The sequence below is a fragment of the Vicugna pacos genome, chromosome 6 (genome assembly GCF_048564905.1).
Source record: "Vicugna pacos chromosome 6, VicPac4, whole genome shotgun sequence".
Lineage (NCBI taxonomy): Eukaryota > Metazoa > Chordata > Mammalia > Artiodactyla > Camelidae > Vicugna > Vicugna pacos.
The window spans coordinates 9,048,243-9,071,578 of record NC_132992.1 but is presented as its reverse complement, the minus strand read 5'-3'; the positions used below and the strand labels follow the sequence as shown (position 1 = coordinate 9,071,578).

At 42.3% G+C, this 23,336-nt stretch overlaps 1 protein-coding gene across 2 annotated transcripts in view; it reads left to right on the top strand.

Moving 5' to 3' along the window:
• The window catches only part of FAM81A (family with sequence similarity 81 member A), a 55,226-nt gene that overhangs the window by 14,092 nt on the left and 17,798 nt on the right, over positions 1 to 23,336 (top strand). For both annotated transcript variants that reach the window (XM_072962324.1, XM_072962325.1), the window contains 3 exons: positions 3,635 to 3,731; positions 4,684 to 4,957; positions 16,906 to 17,024. In XM_072962324.1, the coding sequence (XP_072818425.1) occupies positions 3,712 to 3,731; positions 4,684 to 4,957; positions 16,906 to 17,024 (413 nt within the window). In that variant the 5' untranslated portion in view covers positions 3,635 to 3,711. The remainder of the gene's footprint in view (positions 1 to 3,634; positions 3,732 to 4,683; positions 4,958 to 16,905; positions 17,025 to 23,336) is intronic.

Sequence of the window (23,336 nt, the reverse complement as noted above, 5' to 3'; positions counted from 1 at the left end):
ATTACAACCACTTTATTCATAAATGGTTTGCCTATTTTTTTTATTCTGATACTCAGCAGAACACATCAGCGCTGTATTTTAATAGTAAACTGAAAAACTCACTAAATTTTAATTCTCCATAAAAATTGTCATTTTAGTTTCTCCTGTGTCATTTGGCATTAAAATGATACTGCTGGTATTTCTACCCAGTGTCATCTTATAAAAAATATAGTCGTTGGTTGGCATTCATGTCTCCTTTTGTCATTAAAATATATATGTGTGTCTCTATAAACCCAGAAGCATCATAATCAGAAATAAGCATTTTGGTTTAGATAATAGCATCTCTCTTTACTCTTCTGTGAATCCCCGGATTCTGTTGAGGTATTGTGTATTTAGGGCATTGTAATTTTGCTTTTTCTTATTCCTTTCAATTCTTCTCTCCCTACTTTACCTACCTGCCTCGATTTCCCCCAAGTTTTTTAAACTCGTCGACTGGAGATGGGTATTGTAACACTGAAACATGGCACAATCAAAAACGTACATGACCTGGACCTGCCTGGTCATGCTGCGTACACACTTATGGGGCCAGAGATCAGAGTTACACACAGGAGCTGATGCGCTCAGGCCGGTGAGCCAGAACTGACAAGGGGAAGATCTGAAAACAATCTCTGAGAAGTCAGTTAACCCAGTGACTTCTTTATTTTTAATCCTCATTCATTCACAATCCAGATCCCCTTGTTCTGGCAAAGAATCATGACGCTAACCAACCAAGAGACTTAGCAGATAAACACGTGCCCACCACATTCATGAAAAGGGCACTAATTCTGAACAGACCTCGGTGTGCGTGGAGGATTCATGCCGTGTGACATACACTGTCACAGGGAAGGCATAGTGCTTGATTTGTTACTGGCAGATTTGTTACTGAAAAGCAATCTCAGACAATGAGTGGTGGCTAGGCTCCTTTTTCAGAAAGGGGATGTGGCTGGGCTTCTCAGGCGGGACAATTCCAGGTGGATGAAATGACCTTCCGAAAAGGGCCTTCCAGAGGTCTCCATTCATTCACAGATAATATATTCAGTGGCTAATGTTTGGGATGCATTCTCAGTAAAGAACTATCCTTTCAACTAAACCACATTCTCTCGTGTCAAATAAAGACAATAAGCCAATTACAATAAGCTGCAGTTTCTGATGCTGCAACACTAGCCATGCTCTCATAGTGTGGAATCTCCTAGGTTAGCTCGGCGTGCATTAAGATTTGAAACATGCCCTCATGGAGCATATAGTTTAGGAGGGGAGACAGACTACCCAACAGCTAAAAATAATAGAGCATAAGAAGTTGTAGCACAAAGAGCTGAAGAATGGGAGGGAGCCGTTTTACTGACGCGAGGGGCTGGTGGGGCGTTGCAGGATGGATGCGAGTTTCCTAGGCAGGCAGAGGTGGGAAGGGCGTTTCTGAGGGAGCGCACAGGCGCAGATAGGATGACAGCAAAGAGCCTGACAGCTCGAGGACAGTGGTGGGTGGGCTGTCCATGGGTAGGGTTAGAGTTGACCAGAGAAGGTGGCTGCGGTACAGAGTGGCCAGGAACGAGGCTGCAGAGGTGGGGAGGCCGAAGTGTGTTGAGAGCAATGAAAGCAGAGGCGGTGCTGGCATGTACAGGACAGAAGATGTGGCACACTCTGTTCTCTCCTTTGGGAGAGCCTGCTCATTCTCATCAGTTCTTGCCTGACCTAGTTGCCACCCAGAAAAACACACACACACACACACACACGTACACAAATCTCTCTCCTTTTTCCCTTCCTGTGTCTTTTTTTCAATATTAGATTTTTTAAATTGAGGTATAATTGACCTAGCACATTATATTGGTTTCAGAGATACAATGTAATGATTCAATATTTGTGTATATTGCAAAATGATCACAGTAAGTTTAGCTGACATCTGTCAGCACAGATAGTTATAAAATTTTGTGTGTGATGAGAACTTATAAGATTTATTCAGGGCTTTCAAATATGCAGTACAGTATTATTAATATAGTCACCATGCTGACATTACTTCCCTATGACTTATTTATTTCATACCTGGAATTTTGTACCTTTGACCCCCTTCACCCATTTTGCCCACTCCCCAACATCTGCCTCTGACCACCTTCATTCTGTTTTTTGTATCTGTGAGCTTGGTGGGTTTTTTGTTTGTTTAAAATTTAGATTATTTGTGAGATCATACAGTATTTGTCTTTCATTGTCTGACATATTTCTTAGCATAATGCCCTCAATGTCCAAATGACAAGTGGTTGCCAATGGCAAGATTTCATTCCTTTTCATGGCCAAATAGTATTCCACTGTGTAAACAATGCTGCAATGAACATGGAAGTGAATCTGCCTTTTCCAGTGTTTTCTCCCCGTGTGTTTTTGTTCATGTGGTTAGCTAGCCACTTATCCCATTGTTGCTTGATGGCTTAGCTGTCTGCCTTTCTCTGTTGGCTGTGAAGCCCTTGAGGAAGGGGATTTTTGTCTTACTTATTTAGGTTACTTGGCTACATAATAGATGCCAAATAAGTGTTTTTTAGGTTGGGTTACTCTATAGATTAGTATCTCGACTAAGCTACTTTGCAGCTTTAAAACTGTACAGATTCTGTGATTCTCAACATTAACATCTCTTACACTAGCCTAATTTTATGTAATCTAAATGGCAGAAATTATTATCTCTGATATCTCCTTTGGTGTCGTAGCTTGTTTGGCATGAATCATTTTTTTCCTTAAATGTAATTTGTTTAAATTCAAAGTTCTTTGTCTAAGAAAGTGGAATGTTCACATTTTGAAACTCTAAAAATAACACACTGGATAGTTGATGCCAAAATAATAGTTTTAATCAGAAATGCTTTCTGAATCCAGCATCTAAATGAGAACTAATTACTGAATCAGGTCACAGTTACTAGGCATTCGTTGTTTTAAGGCAGTTAACAGCAGTACTGAGAAACCTAGGTAATGAAATATTTTTAAAACCTTCCAGTTTTGTTCAGCTTTCTAATGCATTGTGATGATCTAGTGTGCCGTATATATGCATGGTGTAATATGAATGGTTGTGTCTTGTAATACAGTTTTAAAGTTTTAACGAAGAATATCATTCTACTTCTCTTCATGAATAGATAAATTCCCTCAAATCAGATCCCATTTATCACGCATTGTTTGATTAAGATTAATTTAAAAATAAGTGCTCTTAATTTGCTGTGTGACTTACTAAATTGGCTGAGATCAAATTAACTAAGGTGGTTTCCCGTACATTTCTACGGAGAAGTACAATACTGAATAAGCCTCTTGAAGGAACTGTCTTGTTTCTATAAAAGCAGTTTCTCAAGCTTGAGATGCAGATTACGGTGTGAAGAAACTTCAGGAAGCTCCATTTGATGGCCCTTGTTGATCTGTCCAGCAAGGCTAAGTGGCATTTACGTTCAGAAGCATTTTGATGCTTGATTCTTTTCTTCTTATTTGGAAACATTTTCTGTTTATGTCATATATAAGATATAAGATATTCAATAATATAATTGATCAGCATGTCAGCATAATTTTTGATCTCCTTAGTAACTTAATAATAAACTTTAGCGGTCATTTAGGTTCTAACTATAAACTGTTTAATAATTTAATACTTTTTTTTTTACAGATGTGAATTATTAAAAAGAAAATGGCCCAACGGAGCACTGTATTTCCTTCTCTTGTCACTGAGGAAAGGTGTAATATATGGAAAATATGCATCTAAGGTATACTTTTTCTTTCCACCAATTCCATAAGGGCTGCTAGTGGGTGTGATGGTCATTACAAATGAAGCCTTGCAAATGTTACATTATCAAGAGTGACTTTTTCCAGGGCAAGAGTGGTGCCGTTGTCCCCTCTCCAGCTTCCAGCGTGTGGAGTACTGTGGACCACTCAGTGACCGTGACAGATGGAGAGTCACGGGAGCCCTTCAGTTGTACTCCTGGTCAACAGTATAATGTACCTCTAGAGGCTCGGGGGCTGATATCTCTGCTAAAACCCTTTTTAAATCAGAAGTTGCAAATTGGGTGTCCATAGGCCAAAATTGGCTCATAGAAGTTCATTGTGTTTTGGCCTGGATCATCTTAAAGACTTTTGAAATGAGTTGTTAACATTTAAAAAATCAGATGATTTTACATGCAAGCCTGGATTTCCTGACTCTTCTTGAAATATCATCTGGTCTGTTAAAATGGACCTATATTCCCAGATGGTCCCTCAGGGGTGGAGCGGAATTGTGGCTCCCTTTAATTGAGGAATGCCCTTTCCAGTTCTCCAAAGTCCCCACCACTCCCTATTGTACACCACATGGTGTGCTTCACTCATTTATGTCACTGCCTGATCCTTGTAGGCATTTGAGTTTGTTATCACTGCTTTAGGGGGAGGGAGGAGGAGGGCAGGTCAGGAGAATCTGTCAATCAGCCTGGTTGGTCCTCCAGCCTCTTGCTTTGGGAGGTCATGGAGCCTGCTACCAGCACGCTTAACTCTCTGGGTGCCATTGTTTAAAGATGCTGCCTGGCTCACGAAGCAGACTCTTTGGGGCAGAAACCCTGCCTCACATCCCATTTAGCTTATGTCGGGGTAGGTAGTTGGCCTTTCCTTCTCTGGGAAGTCTTGAATCTGGCTTTAAAAATGACTTTCTCCCACTTGACAACCCTGGTGATGGGGGGCTCCCTTCCGCAGGCGAGTTCGGACTATGCCCCGACACAGCCAGTCCCTGACCATGGCACCCTACTCGTCCGTGAGCCTAGTGGAGCAACTGGAGGATCGGATCCTCTGCCACGAGAAAACCACGGCCGCCCTTGTGGAGCACGCCTTCCGGATTAAAGACGACATTGTCAGCAGCTTGCAGAAAATGCAGAACAAAGGGGGAGGCGACCGCTTGGCCAGGCTTTTCTTGGAGGAGCACATCAGGAACATCACCGCCATCGTGAAGCAGCTTAATCGGGATATCGAGGTAAGGCGCCTGCAGGTCAGGGGGGCGGCGGTCCCTTCCCCGCAGACCCGCTCGGCGTCCCGAGGTGGGCTCGTCTGACTCCGGGCTCCCAGGCAGACCAGAGGTGCCTGTCTGGGCTAGTCTTAGGGATCGCCAAGGAAACAGCTCGGACAAACACATCCTAGTTAAACGTATTCCAGTATTTGATAGCAGTTACTGTCGGTGTTTATTATGTTCAGTCTCAGTGTGCCTTGCTCATTATGAAATCGCTTTGTTGTGCTGGGGTCTCAGTGGAAAGAGAGAAGAACTAGTCAGTTTCCCTGTAAAACCCTTCACATCACTGAGGACAGCTATTAAATCAGTTACTAGGTCAGCCTTTGCTGCTTCAGATTAAACGTTTCTAGGTCACAATGATCATATATAACACAGTTTATTACTCAGTCTAGGGATTTGAATTGCTTCTCAGACTCCCTTTTATTGCTTTATTTTTCTTTGAAATGAGCCCAATAAAAGGCCGATGTTGTCCATTTTTAGAGTGTGTAAATTTACTGCTATTTGCTGAGCAAGCGCAGGGACCATGGAATTTAATTCAGAAAGCTTAAGATCATTTAGGGCGTGGGCTTCCATCACTGACCAATGTCAGTATCCTACACTTGTAATGTTACAGTGTATGAACAAGAGACATGTAGCTGAAATAAGGAAACTCTTTGTCTCAGGTCATGGAGATGGTATTTTGATTGTATTGCTTCCTGAAAGTAAGACTCATTATTTTTCAGTGTCAGATTTGTGTGTATGTATGTATGTATTTTAACAGTTTTATTGAGTTTTTAAAATTTAAAATCTACAAAAAGCCACCCGTTCTAAGTGTACAATTCAGTAATTTTTAGCAAATTAATAGAATTATGCAACCATTAACACAATTCAGTTGTAGGACATTCCGGTCAATCCCCAAATTTATATAAGCCTGTTCGCAGTTAATCCCTTCTTCCATCCCAGACCCAGGGAACCGCTAATCTGCTTTCTGTCCCTATAAATAATTTGACTTTTCATATGCATGGAATCTTACAACACGAAGTCCTTCGCATCTGGCTTCTTTCACTTAGCGTAATCTTTCTGAGGTTCAGCCACGTTCCAGTGTGTATCAGTATTTCGTTTCTTTCCGTGTCTAACTAGTGTCCTATTCTATGGGTATACAGCATTCTGTTCATCCAGGCATTAGCTGATGGACATTTGGATTGTTTCCAGTTGTTAGCTATTGTGAATAGAGCTGATCTGAACACTTGTGTCCAAGTCTTTGCATGGAGATATATTTTCATTTCTCCTGGGTAAATTACTAGGAGAACAATTGCTGCTCCTTGCAGTAAGCTTATGTTTAATGTTTTAACACATAGCCAGACAATTTTCCAAAGTCGCTACACCATTTTACAGTCCCACCAGCAATGTGTCAGTGTTTCAGTTTCTCTCCATCCTCACCAACACTTGCTGTTATCCGCCTTTTTGATTACAGTCATCATAGTGAACGTGTAGTGGTATTTCATAGTGCTATTAATTTGTATTCCCCTAATGACTAATGATATGGGGCACTTTTTCAGGTCCTTATTAGTCATTCATGTGTCTTCTTTGGTGAAATGCTGACTCAAGTCTTCTGCCCATTATTTAAAATTAGTTTTTTTTTTATTGTGGTGGGCTAGTTCTCATTTTAACCGTTTTAAAGCATGCAATTCATTGACATTAATTACATTCACAGTGTTGTATTCAACCATTACCACCATCGATTTCCAAAACTTTTTCATCATCCCAAACAGAAACTCTGTTCCCATTAATCAATAACTCAGCCCCTAGAAACCACTGTTCTGCTGCCCTGTTGATTATGTGTGCACTTCTTCCCTGTTTCCTTCCAATAAATTCCAAACTTTCCACCTAAGTTGGCCAGAGTCAGATTCAGTTGTTAGCAACCAAGGAACTCTAGTGATGTCGGAAGGCTTAAGAGATTGCTGTAGATAATTTACTTGTTTTTGGAAGGTGGTGTCTATATTTAGAATGATCTTTCCAGTTTTACATTTGAGTGCTAAAGCAATTTTATCCCAGAGGCTGAATAACTTGGCAACCCCAAGTTGGCACTTACACAAAATTGAAGAACCCCAGCTTAAACTTTTCCATTTTGAAAAGAATTACAGATATATCAGGGGGCCAAGAGCCCTGCTGCACTCAACTCTAGAGAGGGAGAGAGAAAAACCCAGGCGACTGGGGATAAATAATGATTCTCAAGCTTCCTGTTCCCTCAACCAATGGCAAGAAGTGTGTCATAAAAAATGCAGACACACCTATGTTTCATGTTAGAAAATAGTGTCGCCTCCCCCATTCGTTCCATGTCCCACATTTCCCTTTGGGTGCTCAGCTGGGTTCTCTTTGCTTATGTGGGTGGTGGACAGACTACAGACCGGAGACAGTCTTTGCCGCATTACTCTCCTCACGTAAAAGCAAAGAGTGTAACTCTACCCTTAGAAAACTCTGGTACCAATCCAACGATTGGAACCATTTCAGGTATATAATTTCTGACTTCAGCTTAGTCCTCAGTGCTGTTCCAATAGTTCCTTCACTCTAGGAAGCCCTCTCTACCACTTCCTCCCTGGCCCCAGTTCTTTTTCCCTCGATGGATCCTGGGCAGCCAGCACTTGCCACTGGTCCCCTAGTTTTTACTGAGTGAGACTGACCTTGTCTCTGTACAAGTCTGCATCCCTTGACAGATTGTGAGCCCTTCAGAAAGGACCCTTGCCTCACTCATCTTTGCATTGTCCAGCACAGTGTCTGGAGCAAAATGCCGTGAATGTTTATCAAGTGAATAAATGCCCAATTCAGAGTGAAGCCCGCTGCAGGTCTCCTGGTACCAGAAAGAAACCAGAAGAGACCCTGAGGTCATTTCTGCAAACTGTGCCCTTTTCACATGAGGCCTTCAAAGCCCTTCAGGGAAGTGAGGAGACTTCTCTGAGATCTTAAGGCCAGGAAATGGCAGTGCTGAGACTAAACCCCGAGTGTTACACTCTAAAAATATGCTCCTTTCTCTTTTCTACTCTGCCTCTCGGAAGCTCCTCTGAAACCCCGATCTTAGGTAACCAGCTCTAAATGTGAGAGGCGGTGCTATCCAGTTGTTCTTTGCTTTCTGAGTATTTCTACCCCTTCAGAAAGAATTTCTTCATGAAAGTAGGTAATTACAGTTTTAGTTCTCACTGAGTTCTCCCCCATTCCCTCATTCCTTTGGTGTGAGTTCACTGAACTGTTAGATAATTAGAGTTAATAGCAAACATACCTAGGAATCCATAGTTGTTAGTCATTTAGGCTTTTGCTAATTATTTTTCTTTAAAAAGTGTTTTTGACATGATTTTTCATTAATGTGTGTTTAAGATGATTTTTAAATAATTTACAGTGCAGTGAGTTTTAAAGTAATTTCAGTTCTGCTGTTTTTCCATCTGAAACACATTTTGTGTAATGATTGTTCTTCCCTTAACCAGACAGCTCTCTTCCATTTACATGTGTTTTTGGAGTGTGCAGTTTGCAAATGAATAGATGATTTCTGTTGCAGAGAGAGAAAACCGAGTAAAATCTACTTTGGGTAGAAAATTTACTTTGCATATATAAGCATTTACTTTTTTGTAACTGGGAATAACTATTTATCATCATAGAGTAACAGAAGGAAGTTTGGAAATTTGATAGACTCCTATGTGAAACTCTAATTACAAAGTTTGATATAAATTATGAGCCCTAAGCATGTTTACTCAAACATAACCAAAATTGAAATGCTTGATGAGATGTCAGAATTGCCACGTTGTAGCCAAACACTGTTAAAATGAAATCATGATGTAAATGAAAATCTTTAAAAGTACTAAAAGGAAGTCTTTATTTATAAGCAACATAAAATTGAGAGAGTAGGTACTATGCAAAGACAATTGGCATATTTAAAGCAAAGAGATGTGAAGCTATTCAAGTTGTATTCAAATGATATGAAAGGTGTACTTGTTATCTGTAAATTCTTAATGAATTTCTCCTGTAAATTGCCTGGCTTTTAAATTAGTTTTGTTGCTGGTTTATTTTTCAGTTCAGTCAGTAAAATTTTACTGGGTATCTGTTTTGTAAAAATCTGTCCCTGCAGGTGATTTTGTATCATAAAGCTGAAACTGAAACCATTCTCAACATGTAAAGCTCTCTCCAGGCCCCTGATCGATCCAGTCAGATGGAGATACTACATCGCAGTAAATTTACCTCAGTAAATCTTTATGATTTTCTGTCACATGGCTTTGCACACAGTTATACACAGGAAGAAAGGTGAAATATATTGTCAAACCGCTAACCTATGTCATCCTCGAGAGCTAGAGCTGAGTCTGAGTTTTTCTGTTTTTAGCACCTAGCATGGTGTCTAGCACATAGTAGGAGCTCAAGAAATCTTTCATAATCAAAGGCTCCGAGGTCCTTGGCTCTTCGAGAGCCCTGTAATTATTTCCCGTATTCTGTCAGCTGAGTCTCGTGTCGAAACAGATGACTTGTGTGTGCTAGTCTATAGCAGGTGCTTGATAAATGTTGAATGAAAGAATCTATTGTTTTAATACATCCCAACTCATTGTCTCCACTGGCAGTGTGCCGTGCTGTATGGAGTGTGTTATCAATTATTTATTCCTCAGAAACTTTCCACAAATTGTCATCGTCATTATAAATTCAGAAGAGGTAATGTAGTCAGCTGTGAATTATACATGTCTGGGTTATCCTTCCTGTCTTTGATTTAAATCTTACCAGTCCCTCCCTGGGATCCAAGCCTGGTAAGCAGTCCACGGCCCTTTTGTTGGCGGTAAGCTTTCCCTTTCGTGCCAGTTTGATGGCTCAGGGAAGTGGTTGGGGCCCCCATGTCGCCTTGGGGCTTTCACTGTGTCTTTGGCCTTCGGGGGGCCAGATAGTGGGGTCTGCTACCTGGCTGGTTAGAATCTGCAGAACTTCCCCTGGTTTCCGTGTGCCCAGGCTTCATAATCTCCTGCTGGCTTAGGGTGTTGGCTTTGACCTAGTTGGGAAATGGAAAAATGTATCAAGCCTTCATCTAATTGACTAGATTATACGTAATTTTCTAGTCTAATAATTTGCCACGGGGCTATTGAAGAGTTTTCTGAACTCAAGTGATGAGTGCAGAGTTGGGCCTTATTAGGACGTCACAGCTGAGGTGTGGAAAATGATTTAGTGTTTAATTGGATGGACTGATGGGAACCTGGTTCAGTGTGAGTCTAGCACTGTCAGCAAGGAGAGAGCCTTGGCTATTGGACTTCATATATTTACCTAAGAAGGTAAATTTCAGCCTGCTGTTGCGTGATCTCACCCCACTGGGACACGTATATTAGGGCCTTTGATGGTTATCATCTGTATTAGTCAGTGGTCTACAAAGAAATAGAACCAATAGGATATATTTATTATAAGCTGTTGGTTCATGATCATGGAGACTGAGAAGTCCATCTACCACCTGCAAACTGGAGAACCAGGGAAGCCAGTGGTGTAGTTGCAAGGTCCGCGAGCCAGAGAGCCAGCCAGCAGTGTGGATTCCAGTCAAGGTCTGACGTCCTAAGGCCCAGGGGCGCCGAGGGCCAGAGAAGATCAGTGTCCCAGCTCAGTCAGGCAGCGAGCGAATTCCACCTTCCTTCTCCTGTTGTTTCTGTGGTGACACTCAGTGGACTGCATGACGCTCCCCCACTTTGGGGCGAGCCTTCTGCTTTACTAAGTTCGCCAGTTCAACTGTTACTCTCTTCTGGAATCACCCTCACAGACACCCCCAGAAACAATGTTTATCCAGCTGTCTGGGCATCCCATGGCCCAGTCAAGTTGATGTATAATTAACTGTCCAAACTCTTTTTTTTTTAACTCTGTCCACTAGATGTGGCTTGTCATGCAGCTTGACTTTAGGGGCGGAAGACAGTGAACTGAATGGAATTCGAGTATTTGTTTCGTTCTGAATATGTGGGAGATGTGTTTCAATGTAAATTAACCAGTTGGTATTTTGGTGTCTGCCCTTGTCTCTTAACGCATTTTTTTTTCCTTACTGAAGTGCAGTCAGTTTCAATGTGTCAGTTTCTGGTGGACAGCACAATGTCCCAGGCATGCATATACATACATATATTTGTTTTCATATTATTTTTCGTTAAAGGTTGTTACAAGATATTGAACATAGTTCCCTGTGCTATACAGAAGAAACTTTTTAAAAAATCTATTTTTATATATAGTGGCTAACATTTGTAAATCTCAAACTCCCAAATTTATCCCTTCCCACCCCTTTTCCCCGAATCTAATACATTTTAGTTTGTCTGCCTCCTTCTTTGAGGGCCTGATCACCTCAGGCACCAACAAGGTAGAGTCTCTGGGCCTTCAGTGTGAAAGATCAGATCCGGGAACTCGGAGCTGAAGTGACTGATAATTACTCAGCTACCTGCTGGGAGCCAGGCCTTGTCCGAGGCACTGACCCAGGCGTACCAGGCCCTGCTTTTAGGCCTGCTGCACACTCTAGTGGGGTTTGCAGGAATAAACCCCAAGTAGCCTGAGTCAAGGGCTCTGGTAAGATGATATGATGTAGAGTGATTGAGCGGCTCTTGTAAGAAGAGGGGGTGGGGGTGAGGTGACGTGTGAACTGAGACTGACAGAGGGGGCAGCCAAGCCAAGGTGGTGAGGTGGGGGGAGGAGACTCACGGGAAAAGAACACTCCAGAGAGAAAGAACCGCAGGTTCCAAGGCCATCAGGCGAAAGAAGCCTGGCGTGTTGGGGGAGCAGACAGAGGACCAGTGGGACTGGGGTGTCATGGGCCGGGGTGGGGGGGTGATGGGAAGCCATTATTTAATTTCAAGCAAGAAAATTTAAATAATTCATTCATAGTTTTGGTGCTGGGGACACACCAGGGAACAAAACAGATCGAAAACCCTTGCCCTCGTGTTGGTTACAGACTGCTCTGTGTTTCACAGAGATCACTCTGGCTGCTGGGTGGAGAAGGGATGTGGGGAAGCAAGACTGGGGCTGGGAGACAGGCGTCGAGGTGGCTTGGATGCTGGAGTCAGGGTGAGGGTGGAGAGAAGGGCGTCGATTCTGGATCTGCTCTGGAGGTGGAGCTGATAGGACCTCCTCCAAGTTAGGAGGAGAGAGACCTCCATTTAGGACTTGGCAAGTTTTAGGGCCTCGGTGGATATCCAGGTGGAAAGGCCGAGAAGGGAATCTGATACATGAGGCTGGATCTCTGGAGGAGGTTTAAGTCCCAGTGTGAAGATGAAAAAGCCATGAAAGGAGATACAGTCTTAGAGGCCCTGCCCTCCTGGAGCTGGGCCCTTCTCCAGTGATGCTGGAGTTATACTTTTCATTTCCAAGTCCTCACAGATCTGTGCAGAGCTGAAGCAGGAGGAGCATGGAAGGCTGTTTCTTCCTGGTCCTTTCCGGGCAGACCTAGCCTGTCTGGGCAGGTCGCGCCCCGGCACTTGGGTCCTCATCTCCTTCGCATAAATGGCAGGACAGATGGAGCGCCGTGAGGCCTCCACCGGGCGCCGCTGTCTGCTGCCCTTGGGAAGGGAGCTTCTTTAAAGACCGGCCCCATCTTAGGAAAAATAACTGAAGACTCGGGACATCCCCTTTTCTAAGGTGACTGGTTTCTCCTCTCCGCTCGTGTGGATTTGGGCCACACACTTACCACCCTGTGGTCTTACCTGCAACTGAGCTTCCTGACGGCAGGCCTGGTGCACAGCACATAGTAGGCAAGCAGAAAAGAGTTTCTTGCACTGAATTGGCAATAAAAGAGAGTTGAAGATATACTTAGAGTTGTAACCTTTTTAAAGTAAACACATCCTGATGATGTATTGTTACAAAATGACAAACTAGGAAGCATTTCTGGCCTTACAGAGGGACTTTTTCTAAGGCTTCATCACAGAATACCTTAAAATAGTTAGCGCTCTAATGCCTTCTGTTTTCACATAACTTTTCAGTAATGTGAATATTGTGCTAAGCTCAGAAATAATTCTCTTCTGTGTTATTCAAAGAAGGCAATTCTAATACAGTATCTTATTCAGCTGCATAAAAATTCTGAGTTAAATGGGCTTTTCTTATTTCTTAGCATTAAAACACATACACACACACACGCTTTTTTTTTCTGGTTATAAAAGTAATAAAAGCTCATGGTGGAAAATACAAAAAAGAGGAATCAACCATAATCTAACCCTAGAGATAAGCCAAATGTTAATGTTCTAGTATTATTTCTTACCTACCTTATACACAGCTGGATTCCTGCTGTGTATCAGTTTTGTACCCTCCCTTTTTGCTTGATGTTAAACTGTACACATTTTCCCTGTTTTTAATAGCTCTCCATGAACCTATTACTGGTTGCATAAATATGTGGGGTGTTGATACCTTGTAAAATACGTGGTATGTGCATCACATTATGAAGATACCTTTGTGCGTTCATTTTTGTCATTTTTCTCATGATTTCCTTTAATATTAATTTCAAGAGTTAGAATTACTGGGTCAAAGGTTATGAACATGGTGAATGCTTTTTGAAGGATCATGCTCTGGAAAAGCTGTATCTGGAAGGGCCACCTGTGCTTTTTTCATTTTTGATATGCATTTTAATTCTATAAATTAGAAATGTTTGCTTCTTGAGTAGACGAAAATGGTTTGATTTAAAACTTTTTGATTTTAAATAGGCTTAATTTGTTTTAGAGCAGTTTTAGGTTGCATTATAATGGTATGGCTTTTATTTCCTGTTCCTTTCTTATAGAAAGGTTGAACCTTTTCAGAAATGTGTTGTTTATTTTTAAAACCTCTTTTGTGAATTGCTAGTCATGTTCTTTGCTTAGTGATTTTTTGATTGAGAAACAACTCAAACAAAACAAGTGGTTAGAGCCTTTGTCTTTTTTATTTTTAGGTGGGGAGAGGTAATTAGGTCTATTTATTTTTAGAGGAGGTACTAGGGATTGAACCCAGGACCTCATGCATGCTAAGTATGCACCCTACCACTTGAGCTACACCCTCACTGCTGCTTCCTCTGTCTTTTCTACGGTGTCTAATGCAGTGTTTCTCCAGGAGTGTTCTGGGGACCATGACCGTCTATCTGCCTTTCTGGGCCTTTCCCTCTCTTTGGTTCTCTGGGAGTGGGGCCCAGGAACCTGTATGTTTAGCAAGCCCCACCCTGGGGTCCTTACACACCCTAAAGATGTCTGAGAACCCATGGTCTTCCACCTTATTATAAACTAAGATGTGAAGCACTGCTACAGAATACTAAGTATGACTTTCTATTAACTGTAACTACTAAGTGTTATTTCCTACTAGAAGAGACAGTGCACACCAGCACCTTTTCATCAGTGGGAGAGTGTCAGAACCAGATTAGTCAGATCTCAAGTTTTCTTGCAAGAGTCTGCTCCCATGACTAATGTTTTACCATTCACAGGTGATTGTAACTGGTTTGGTTTCTTCTATTCTTCCCTCAGAGCAGGTTCATTCAGAAAAAGCTGGAAACTACAGCAGATAACAAATAGGTCTAGCGGTTCCAAATTCCTTTCAGAGAAATATTTTTTTTTTACTGTCACTGTCAGCATCACTCTATCTGTAGTGGCTCCAGCCAGGTTTCCAATAGAGAAAACACAGAATCCTCACATGCCTAATTTCTGCTTTTTATCAGGAGGTTTGAAAATCCTATTAAAAGATAAGTGCACTTTTCTTCGTGTGTGTTATACTTAAAAATATGGAAGGGAAGGGAGGGGAACACAGAAATAATTTACTGAAGCATAGTTATAATGTCTAGAAGGGCTTTCCTGTTCATTTGCAAGTTGGATTGCAAAATGTCAGTAAGTCATCAAATTTCTGAAAATGAGTAGTAACAAATAGCTCCACATGAATGTATCTTTAAACCCCTAGGTTGGTTCAGGAGGTAAAGGGACAGGGGTGGCTTAGGGTGCCTTCCTCCCTGTTTCCAACTCCAGTGCCACCTTCCTGAGCAGCTGGTATAGGCAGGCAGGAGGGCCCAGGGGAGCCAGCAGAGAGATCAGAGAGGGAAGGCCAGTCTGACTGCCTCGGCCCCTGTGACTGAGCCGGTCTCCTGCCCACAAAGAGATGAAGGCAGGCGAGGAGGGGCTGTGATGCTGGGCTGTGTCCCCCCTGCCCCAGGCCGGGAGGGCTGCGGAGAGCAGGACACAGAGCAGCTTCCTCCTGGCGCCTCAGCTGGACGCCGGTTCTTACGCTCTCACTGGCTGCACCTCCAGCTCATAAGCTCCTTCCGCTTCACCCAGGACCACCTTCTTAATCTCACTCCAGTGAGCAAAGAATGAAAAGAAGCATCTCACCTGAAGGGGCCCAGCAGTCAGAGAGGAAGAATGAGCACAGCCCTTCGAACAGACCCGGACGAAACAGGAAACAGGTGGACCTTGAGTGGAAATATAATTAGAGCATGTTACGGACTGAATGTGTGTGTCCCCTGCTACCCCCAAACAAATTCGTATGTGGAAGCTTTAATCCCCAAGGTGATGGTATTTAGAGGTGGGGCCTTTGGGGGGTAATTAGGTTTAGGATGAGGTCATAAGGGCCCTTACAGGAAGAGCAGGAGAGACCAGAGCTTCCTCCTTCCCCCCACGGGAAGACACAGTGAGAAGTCTGCAAGCCAGGAAGGGAGCCCGCGCAGAACGCGACCATGCTGGCATCCAGGTCAGACTTCCTAGCCTTCAGGGCTGCAGGAAAGAAATGTGGGCTGTTTATAAGTCCCTCAGTCTGCCATATTTTGTTACAACAGCCCCAACTGACCAAGACAGACTCCTTAAGGAGATCTGGGCACAACATGATATTCCTTCCTTGAACTTACTATTTTTAAAAGTCAGTAGAGGAACTAGAGGCAAGGATGGTGACTTTCATGAATTGAATTAGTTGCCCATAAGACAAAGTAGAAGTGCCGAAACAGCACCGAATACAAAGAGAGAGACCGCGAGGGAGCAGGTAGGGGTGGGTGTGAGTGTCCGGTGTGGAGGAGAGGGGTTGCTGTGCAGGCCTGGAGCTGGAGTAGATGGGCTGATGGTTGTGCGCGTGGGGAAAGGGACGGAAGCCATTCGTGGGCCAGCGGTGTCCCAGAACATCCCCCGGGTGACAAGAGGAGGAAAGGCAGTGAAGGCCGATCTGATGACAGCAGTCAAAGTAAGGAAAAGGAGAAAGGAAACAATAGAAAGCAGCCAAGTTGTAAATCTAAAGTGAGCTGGAAGGACGGATGGAAACGCAAAGCAATGTAGTGTCATGACGGAGCGCGCGGTCTGTGGAGCCAGACTCCCTGGTGCAGGTCCAGCTCCGTTCCGTACTGACCTTGGCTTTGGGCAACTTACTTGACCGCCTAGAGACCTCCCCACCTGTGAAATGGGGATAATAATGGTACCTCCTCCACAGGGTGTTGTGAGGATTAAATGGGTTAACATACCTAAAACACTTAGAACAGTGCCTGGTGTACAGTTAGACCAAGCAGGAATTTGCTTTATTATGTATAAAGTACAGTAGCGATGTTAATATTAGGTAAGATGAAACATAATATTACAAGCACCAAATCAGACATCTGAGTCTCAAGTGTTTTTCTTGGTAAATTAAGGGCCTTGGTCTGGGTGTGATCTCTGAGATCCTTCTTTGTAAGCCCCTGGTTCTCCATATATGTGTATATCAGGTGACCGTCAAAAAAGGAGCCTCTTATGAAAGGAGTTAATTCTCATTTTTGCCAAAAGTCTAAAATGCTTCTGTGGCAGCAGGTGAGTTCTCAAATGACTCCGTTAGTGTTGTTATTATTGTATTGTTTAATTATTTTATTTTGGTGGAGAGGGGAGGTAATCAGGTTTATTTATATTTGGAGGAGGCACTGGGGGTTGAACCCAGGACCTTCTGCATGCTAAGCGTGCGCTCCACCACTTGAGCTGTGCTCTCCGCCTCACTCCATTAGTGTTTTTATGTGTCGCCAGGTCCTTCAGGAGCAGATCCGTGCCCGGGACAACATCAGCTACGGAACAAATTCTGCCTTAAAGACCCTGGAGATGCGTCAGCTCTCTGGTCTGGGAGATCTTCGGGGAAGAGTGGCCAGGTAGGTGGTCAGAGGTTTGTACCTCTTTGCTTCGAGAGCTGTTTTTCACCCACTTTTCCCATTTTAGTGGGGATATAGTCACGAAGCCCCAAAGCAGACTCTTTGCATTCTTCTAGCACGTCTTCTTTGGCATAAAAATCTAACAGTGGAAGTTAGACCTAGTTTTTTGGGGGTTTTTTTCCCCTTCTTCATTTATTTATTTATTTTTAATTGAAGTACACTCAGTTTACAATGTATCCGTTTCTGATGTCCAGTGAAATGTTTCAGTCATACATATACATACATGTGTTTCTTTTCGTATTCTTTTTCATTATAGGTTACCACAAGATACTGAATATAGTTCCCTGTGCTGTACAGAAGAAACTTGTTTATCCGTTTTATATATAATAGTTAATATTTGCAAATCTCAGACTCCCAATTTATCCCTTCCCACCCCCTTTCTCCCCAGTAACCATAAGTTTGTTTTCTATGTGTGTGAGTCTGTTTCTGTTTTATAGATAAGTGCATTTGTGTCTTGTTCTTTTTTTTTTTTTAGATTCCACATATGAGTGATGTCATATGGTATCTATCTTTCTCTTCCTGGCCAACTTCCCTTAGAATGAGGATCTCCAGATCCATCTATGTTGATGCAAATTAGACCTATTTCTGAGCAGCCATGATTTCTTGTGCTTCTGCAGTTGGAGTTGTGGGCGCAAGAGGAGATGTGGGGAGGGCTCAGCTGACCCGTGTCATTTGCTAGGTTCGTGTTACATTTACTGAGTCCAGTGACACAAAGTTGGGACTTCTGTTTTGTATGTCTTCTTAAGCTTTCACTTTTCTCATCATTCATTTTTATTTTATTTTCTGAAAGTGTTGGTCCGTGGTGGATGGTCAGTTTGAAAACAAGGTCTTCCCCCTGAGATAGGATGAAAAGCGCTGTTGCGGGCACTCACTGCTGAAAGTGCCTCATGGACCATCACACAGGGGCTTGTTAGAAAGGCACGCTCTCTGGCGTGTCTGCGGGCCTCTTCCGCCCTCTGCTGCCAGTAAGAGTCAGGTGCACGTGCACACGGGGGTATGGAGTTAATAGACAGTTCGAATCAGTTTCAGGTGAAAATGAAGGTGGTCTGCAAAGGGTGGGAGTGGACAAAAGGGACCCACAGCATCCAAGGCCTCTTTGGAGCAGACAGGGGTGAGAGCAGGTCTGTGTGCAGACAGCACCTGAAGGGCCTGGGATACTGGGCGTGTGTATTTAGGTCTGCTGGATGAACGGCAGTCTCACAGTAGAGGGCTCCTGGTTGCCACTCGTGTGTGATTTTTCTGTCCTCATCTGGGTGAACTTAAGCCTTAGAATGGCCCTCGGTGACAGATAACCCCAAGGACACCCTTACCTCTCTCAGCCCGTGCACTGTACCTTTCAGCAGTGATCAGCTGCTTTTTATTCCCTGAATGGGCCATGCTGTCCTGTTTCTGTGCCTTTGACATGATGTTCTTGTACCTCACGTGCTTTTTCCCTTTCTTTTTAACTTCTAATCAGCCTTTAAAGTTCAGCTTAAGTGTCACCTCCTCCAGGAAGTCTTCCTGGACACCCCTTCTCCCGAGCTGCCACACCACTCTCTGTTCCATCGAGTCTCTCTGTTGTCTTCACTGTCTTGGGGTGGAGTACCACATCTTTTATTTTTGTAACCTGAGTGCCTAGAAGAGTCTCTAGAAGACAGCAGATACTCAGGAAATGTTTATGTGGATGAATTAATCATCTGGAAAATCACTGGAATTGGATTGAAAAAACTTGAATCTTTTTTGTGGAGATCGGCTTAAAAGACACCCCAGCTCTCTTGTACCTGCCAGAACTGGGAGGAGTTAGAGAGCTTCAGAGCTCCCAGGCAGAGGAGGAAGTTCAGGAGAGCTTTGAAGATCTCCCTAGTCACTTTGGTGGCATTTGAAGATGAAATGAGGCAATAGATATAAGAGGCTTCGTGCGGGCACAGGATGGAGTGAATACAGAGCTAATGGAAGCCGTATTATTATTTCAGGGGCAGCGCCAGTGAAATTGTCCTCGTGATACTGGTTACACAATGGAGAGATTCTTTTTTTTTTTTTTAACATTTTTATTGATTCATAATCATTTTACAGTGTTGTGTCAAATTCCAGTGTTCAGTACAATTTTTCAGTCATACATGGACATAAGAGATTCTTTTGAAATACTTTTAGGAGTTTTTACATTTTTCTTCTGTAGTTTCTTATTAAATTCTCTCCCCAGCGTGTTCCTTCTCTAACAAATGCTTTTACTCTGCAACAGTCTGCATTGTGAGCAGTGCGTGGTTTTGCTTTGTTTTGTGGCTCCATTCCTCTCTCCCCTGGGATGCTAGCGAGCCTTTGCTGAAATAAACTCGTGTGAAAGAAAAGTTCCTTGGCAAATTTGTGGCTTTCTTGCATTCATTATGTCATGACGTTGAGAGAATATGAACTTTTTGAGTGATATTCTTAAATTATGAGGTGGCAGTATTATTCTAGGTTTTATTTTACAGTATTTTTGGATCCATTGGTGACAGCTGATAGGAGACAGACCCTGATAGCCCCCTGAAGATTCAGCTGGAAGAGGCAAAGGCAGATTCTCTATGGAGGTGACAGACACCCTTGCCCACTAAGCAGAGCACACCCTAAACAGGACTTTTTCGGAGAGTTTCTCATTCCTTCCTATTGCAGAGCACAGGGAGTTTAGCTTTCCTGTTTCTACCAGGACATTTGGTCCATTGTTTGACTCTTTTTTCCAAGACCCAGTGGCTTCATCCACTTTCCTCTACGAGGTCTGTTTGCACGTCAGGGTCAGAGCCTTAGAGGAGAAGAAATACCTTGTCTTCTGAGGCAGATGTGCAAGTTCCCTCAGGGTAGGCAAGGTAAGCTGGACATCATCACCTTAAAATGTTTTAGCCATTGTAAATAATGTTACAAGCATTTATGTACAAGTTCGTGTAGTCCTGTCTTTCCTTGTGGATACGTGTATCTAGGAGTGTAGATGCTGAGGACTATGGTAACTCTGTATTTGACCTTTTGGGGAACAGAACAGCCAGACTGTTCTCCAAAGTGGCTGCACCATTTTATGTGTGTGAGGCTCTGGTTTCTACACACCCTCATCCACACTTGTTATTTTATTTTTTTATTTTTTTGTTGTTGTTATTTCCTATAGTTTTTTATTGTAAAACCTAATTTGCTTTATGAAATAAATTTGAAGAAAAAAAGAGACGGAGGAGGACCCTCACAATATGAAGCAACATGAAAGACAAAGCAGCAACTACCGTGTAACTACCTTATTTGAAACCTGATTTTAAAATCAGCAATAAAAATTATGACATTTATAAGGCATTTGGAAGTCTGAACACTACTAGTATATTTGACAATACTGAGGACTTAATTCTTTTTTTTCAGATGTGATAATGGTAGTATGGTTATGTTTAAGAAAAGAAGGGTCCTTATCTTTTAGAGATTCATACTGAAACATCTGTGGATGAAATGTTATGACATCTGGGATTTGCTTCAATTTAATATTGAAGGGTTAAGGTGGTTGGGAGTGTGTGTACGGCATCAAATGATTGGCCAACATTTGAAGGTCATTGAGGCTGGGTGATGGGTAAATGGAGGTTCCTCATGCTACTCTGTTTTTGTATATGTTTGAGTTTCTCCTTGATAAATAAGATTGAAAAACTAAAGTGGGTATTAAGATCTGGAAAGCTGGTGGAGTAGATACTACGGTGTTTTAAGTTAACCATATTGGGCACATTTCTAAATTCTTCATCTAATCTATCGCTGCTGTGTGTACGTATTCACAGGGCAATAGATGCCTTGGTGAAGAAGGCATTTATTTTTATCGTTAAAGTCATTGTCTTTTTTTTTAACTGAAGTATAGTTGGTTTTTTACAATGTTGTGTTAACTTCTGGTGTACAGCATAGTGATTCAGTTTTATGTACATATATTCCTTTTCATATTCTTTTTCACTATAGGCCATTGCAAAGTATCAAATGTAGTTCCCTGTGCTATACAGTAGGACCTTGCTGTTTAAATCTATTTTATATATAGTAATTTGTATCTACAAATCCTGAACTCCCAATTTATCCTTCCACCTTCTCTTTCTCTCCTGGTAACCATAAGTTTGTTTTCTGTGTCTGTGAGTCTGTTTTGTAAATAAGTTCTTTTGTGTAATTTTCTGGATTCCACTGTAAGTGATATCATATGTTGTTTTTCTTTCTCTTTCTAGCTTCATTTAGTATGACAGTCTCCAGGTCCCCCCATGTTGCTGCAAATGGCATTATTTCATTCTATTTATGGCTGAGTAGTATTCCATTGTATAAATGTACCACCTCTTCTTTATCCAGTCATCTGTTGATGGACATTTAGGCTGTTTCCGTGTCTTGGCTATTGTAAATAGTGCTGCTATGAACATTGGGGTGCAGGTGTCATTTTGAAGTAGGGTTCCTTCTGGATATATGCCCAGGAGCAGGATTCCTGGGTCATATGGTAAGTCTATTCCTAGTCTTTTGAGGAATCTCCATACTGTTTTCCACAGTGGCTGCACCAAACTGCATTCCCACCAGCAGTGTAGGAGGGTTCCCTTTTCTCCACAGCCTCTCCAGCATTTGTCACAGACAGCTTCTTTTAGCTTCTTTTGCCTACTCTTTTCCCCTTTATTTCACATTTTCCTGTTTCTTTGTATATCTTATCACTTTTGTTAAAAACTGGGCGTTTATAGCAATCTGGGACACTGATGCCCCTGGGCATTTTGTTTTGTTTTTTTGTTTAGTGACTTAGCTGGACTGTTTAAGCAATGTCTATTGGCTTGCAATATAAAGCCTCTCATGTCAGGACTGACGTTATCCTGCAGAGGCTGCACGGTCAGCCCGGGATGATAGTGGTTTTAATAAGGCTCTCTGTGACCATCTTTTCCCCTCATCTTTTATTAAGCTGCCTGCCTCTGTTGGTGTCACACCCAAATCTTAGGCTCCACTAGTTGCTGGCAGATTGCTCTACTGTTTTTGACAGTGCCCTGGGATGTAAATTGCTGTATAATCTGATTCAGTTGAATTATTTCCAGTTCTTAATGATGTATATGTACAATAATTATATATATATATAATAGTTATTATAATATGGAAGATGAGCAGCTTAATATTTTAAATGTCATTGCCACCATGTCACAAGCTGTAAGAGAAGTTCTGCTTAAGCGTGTTGCCCGAGTCATGTCCTTGGGACCCTCTCCTGGACTTCTTACCACCTCTCTGCCATTATTGATCAGATTGGCCAAGCGATAGAGTCATTCTGCCACCTGCTGGCCACGCCAGGAACTGTGCCTTGGCGATAACAGCTGCCCAAAGACCTGAAAAGGGAAAATTTGGAATGAGGACATTACTGGCTCACCTATAATATAACATCAGGATGAAATAGGACAACTGGTCAGGTTCATTGAAAATTCTTGTTTAACTAAATCTGTTGAGTCATGCACGCAGCTACATTCAAGCCCCGAGATTGTCTTCTGTGAGTGTATTTTGAAAGGACAGGAATGATGCCTTTGACTCAGTGCTGGCTGAGACAGCGATATTCATTACCCTTTTTTCCCTTATATGCTGGTAGTGTCACGAATATATAAAGACCCTCTACAAGTTAACAAGAACAATACAAGCAATCCAGTGTAACAGTAGGTAAGAGACACGGACCAACGGTTTACCAAGGAAGAAACACATGTGGTCAATAAACATGTGAAAAAATTCAACATTGGTTGATGTTGAAATGAAAATTTAAAAATACAGCAACATAGGTTTTTTTTTTCACCCAGCTAATTGGCATCTGAAACATCTGAAAATGCCAAGCATTGGTGTAGGTGCCTAGGATCTCTTATCCTTTGCTAAGGGGAGTGTAAATTAGGGGGGTCTGATATTACCTTCCAGTGTTGAACATTCACGTACTCTGTGATCCATTCATTTCTGCCCAAGAGACATTATTGTACCTGTACCACAGGGGGGCACGTTCACAGCAGCATGGGTCACAATAGCAAAATCCCAAAATAGTCCAAAGTACCCATCAGTGGTAGTATGGACAACTAAATTGTAACAAACAATGAATTGTTATTCTGTAGTTCGAATGAACAACTACAGTGATGTTTAACAATATAGATAAGTCTTAGCAATAAGTGAAAAAATTACCTTCAAAATATACCTGTGGCATAATGCCTCCTGTGAAAGTTGAATTTAACTGAAATACACATACATATACTTTCAAGAAATAGATATTGTATATAGATGTATGCATGCATTTGTGTGCTGATTGTATGTGTTCAGTACAGT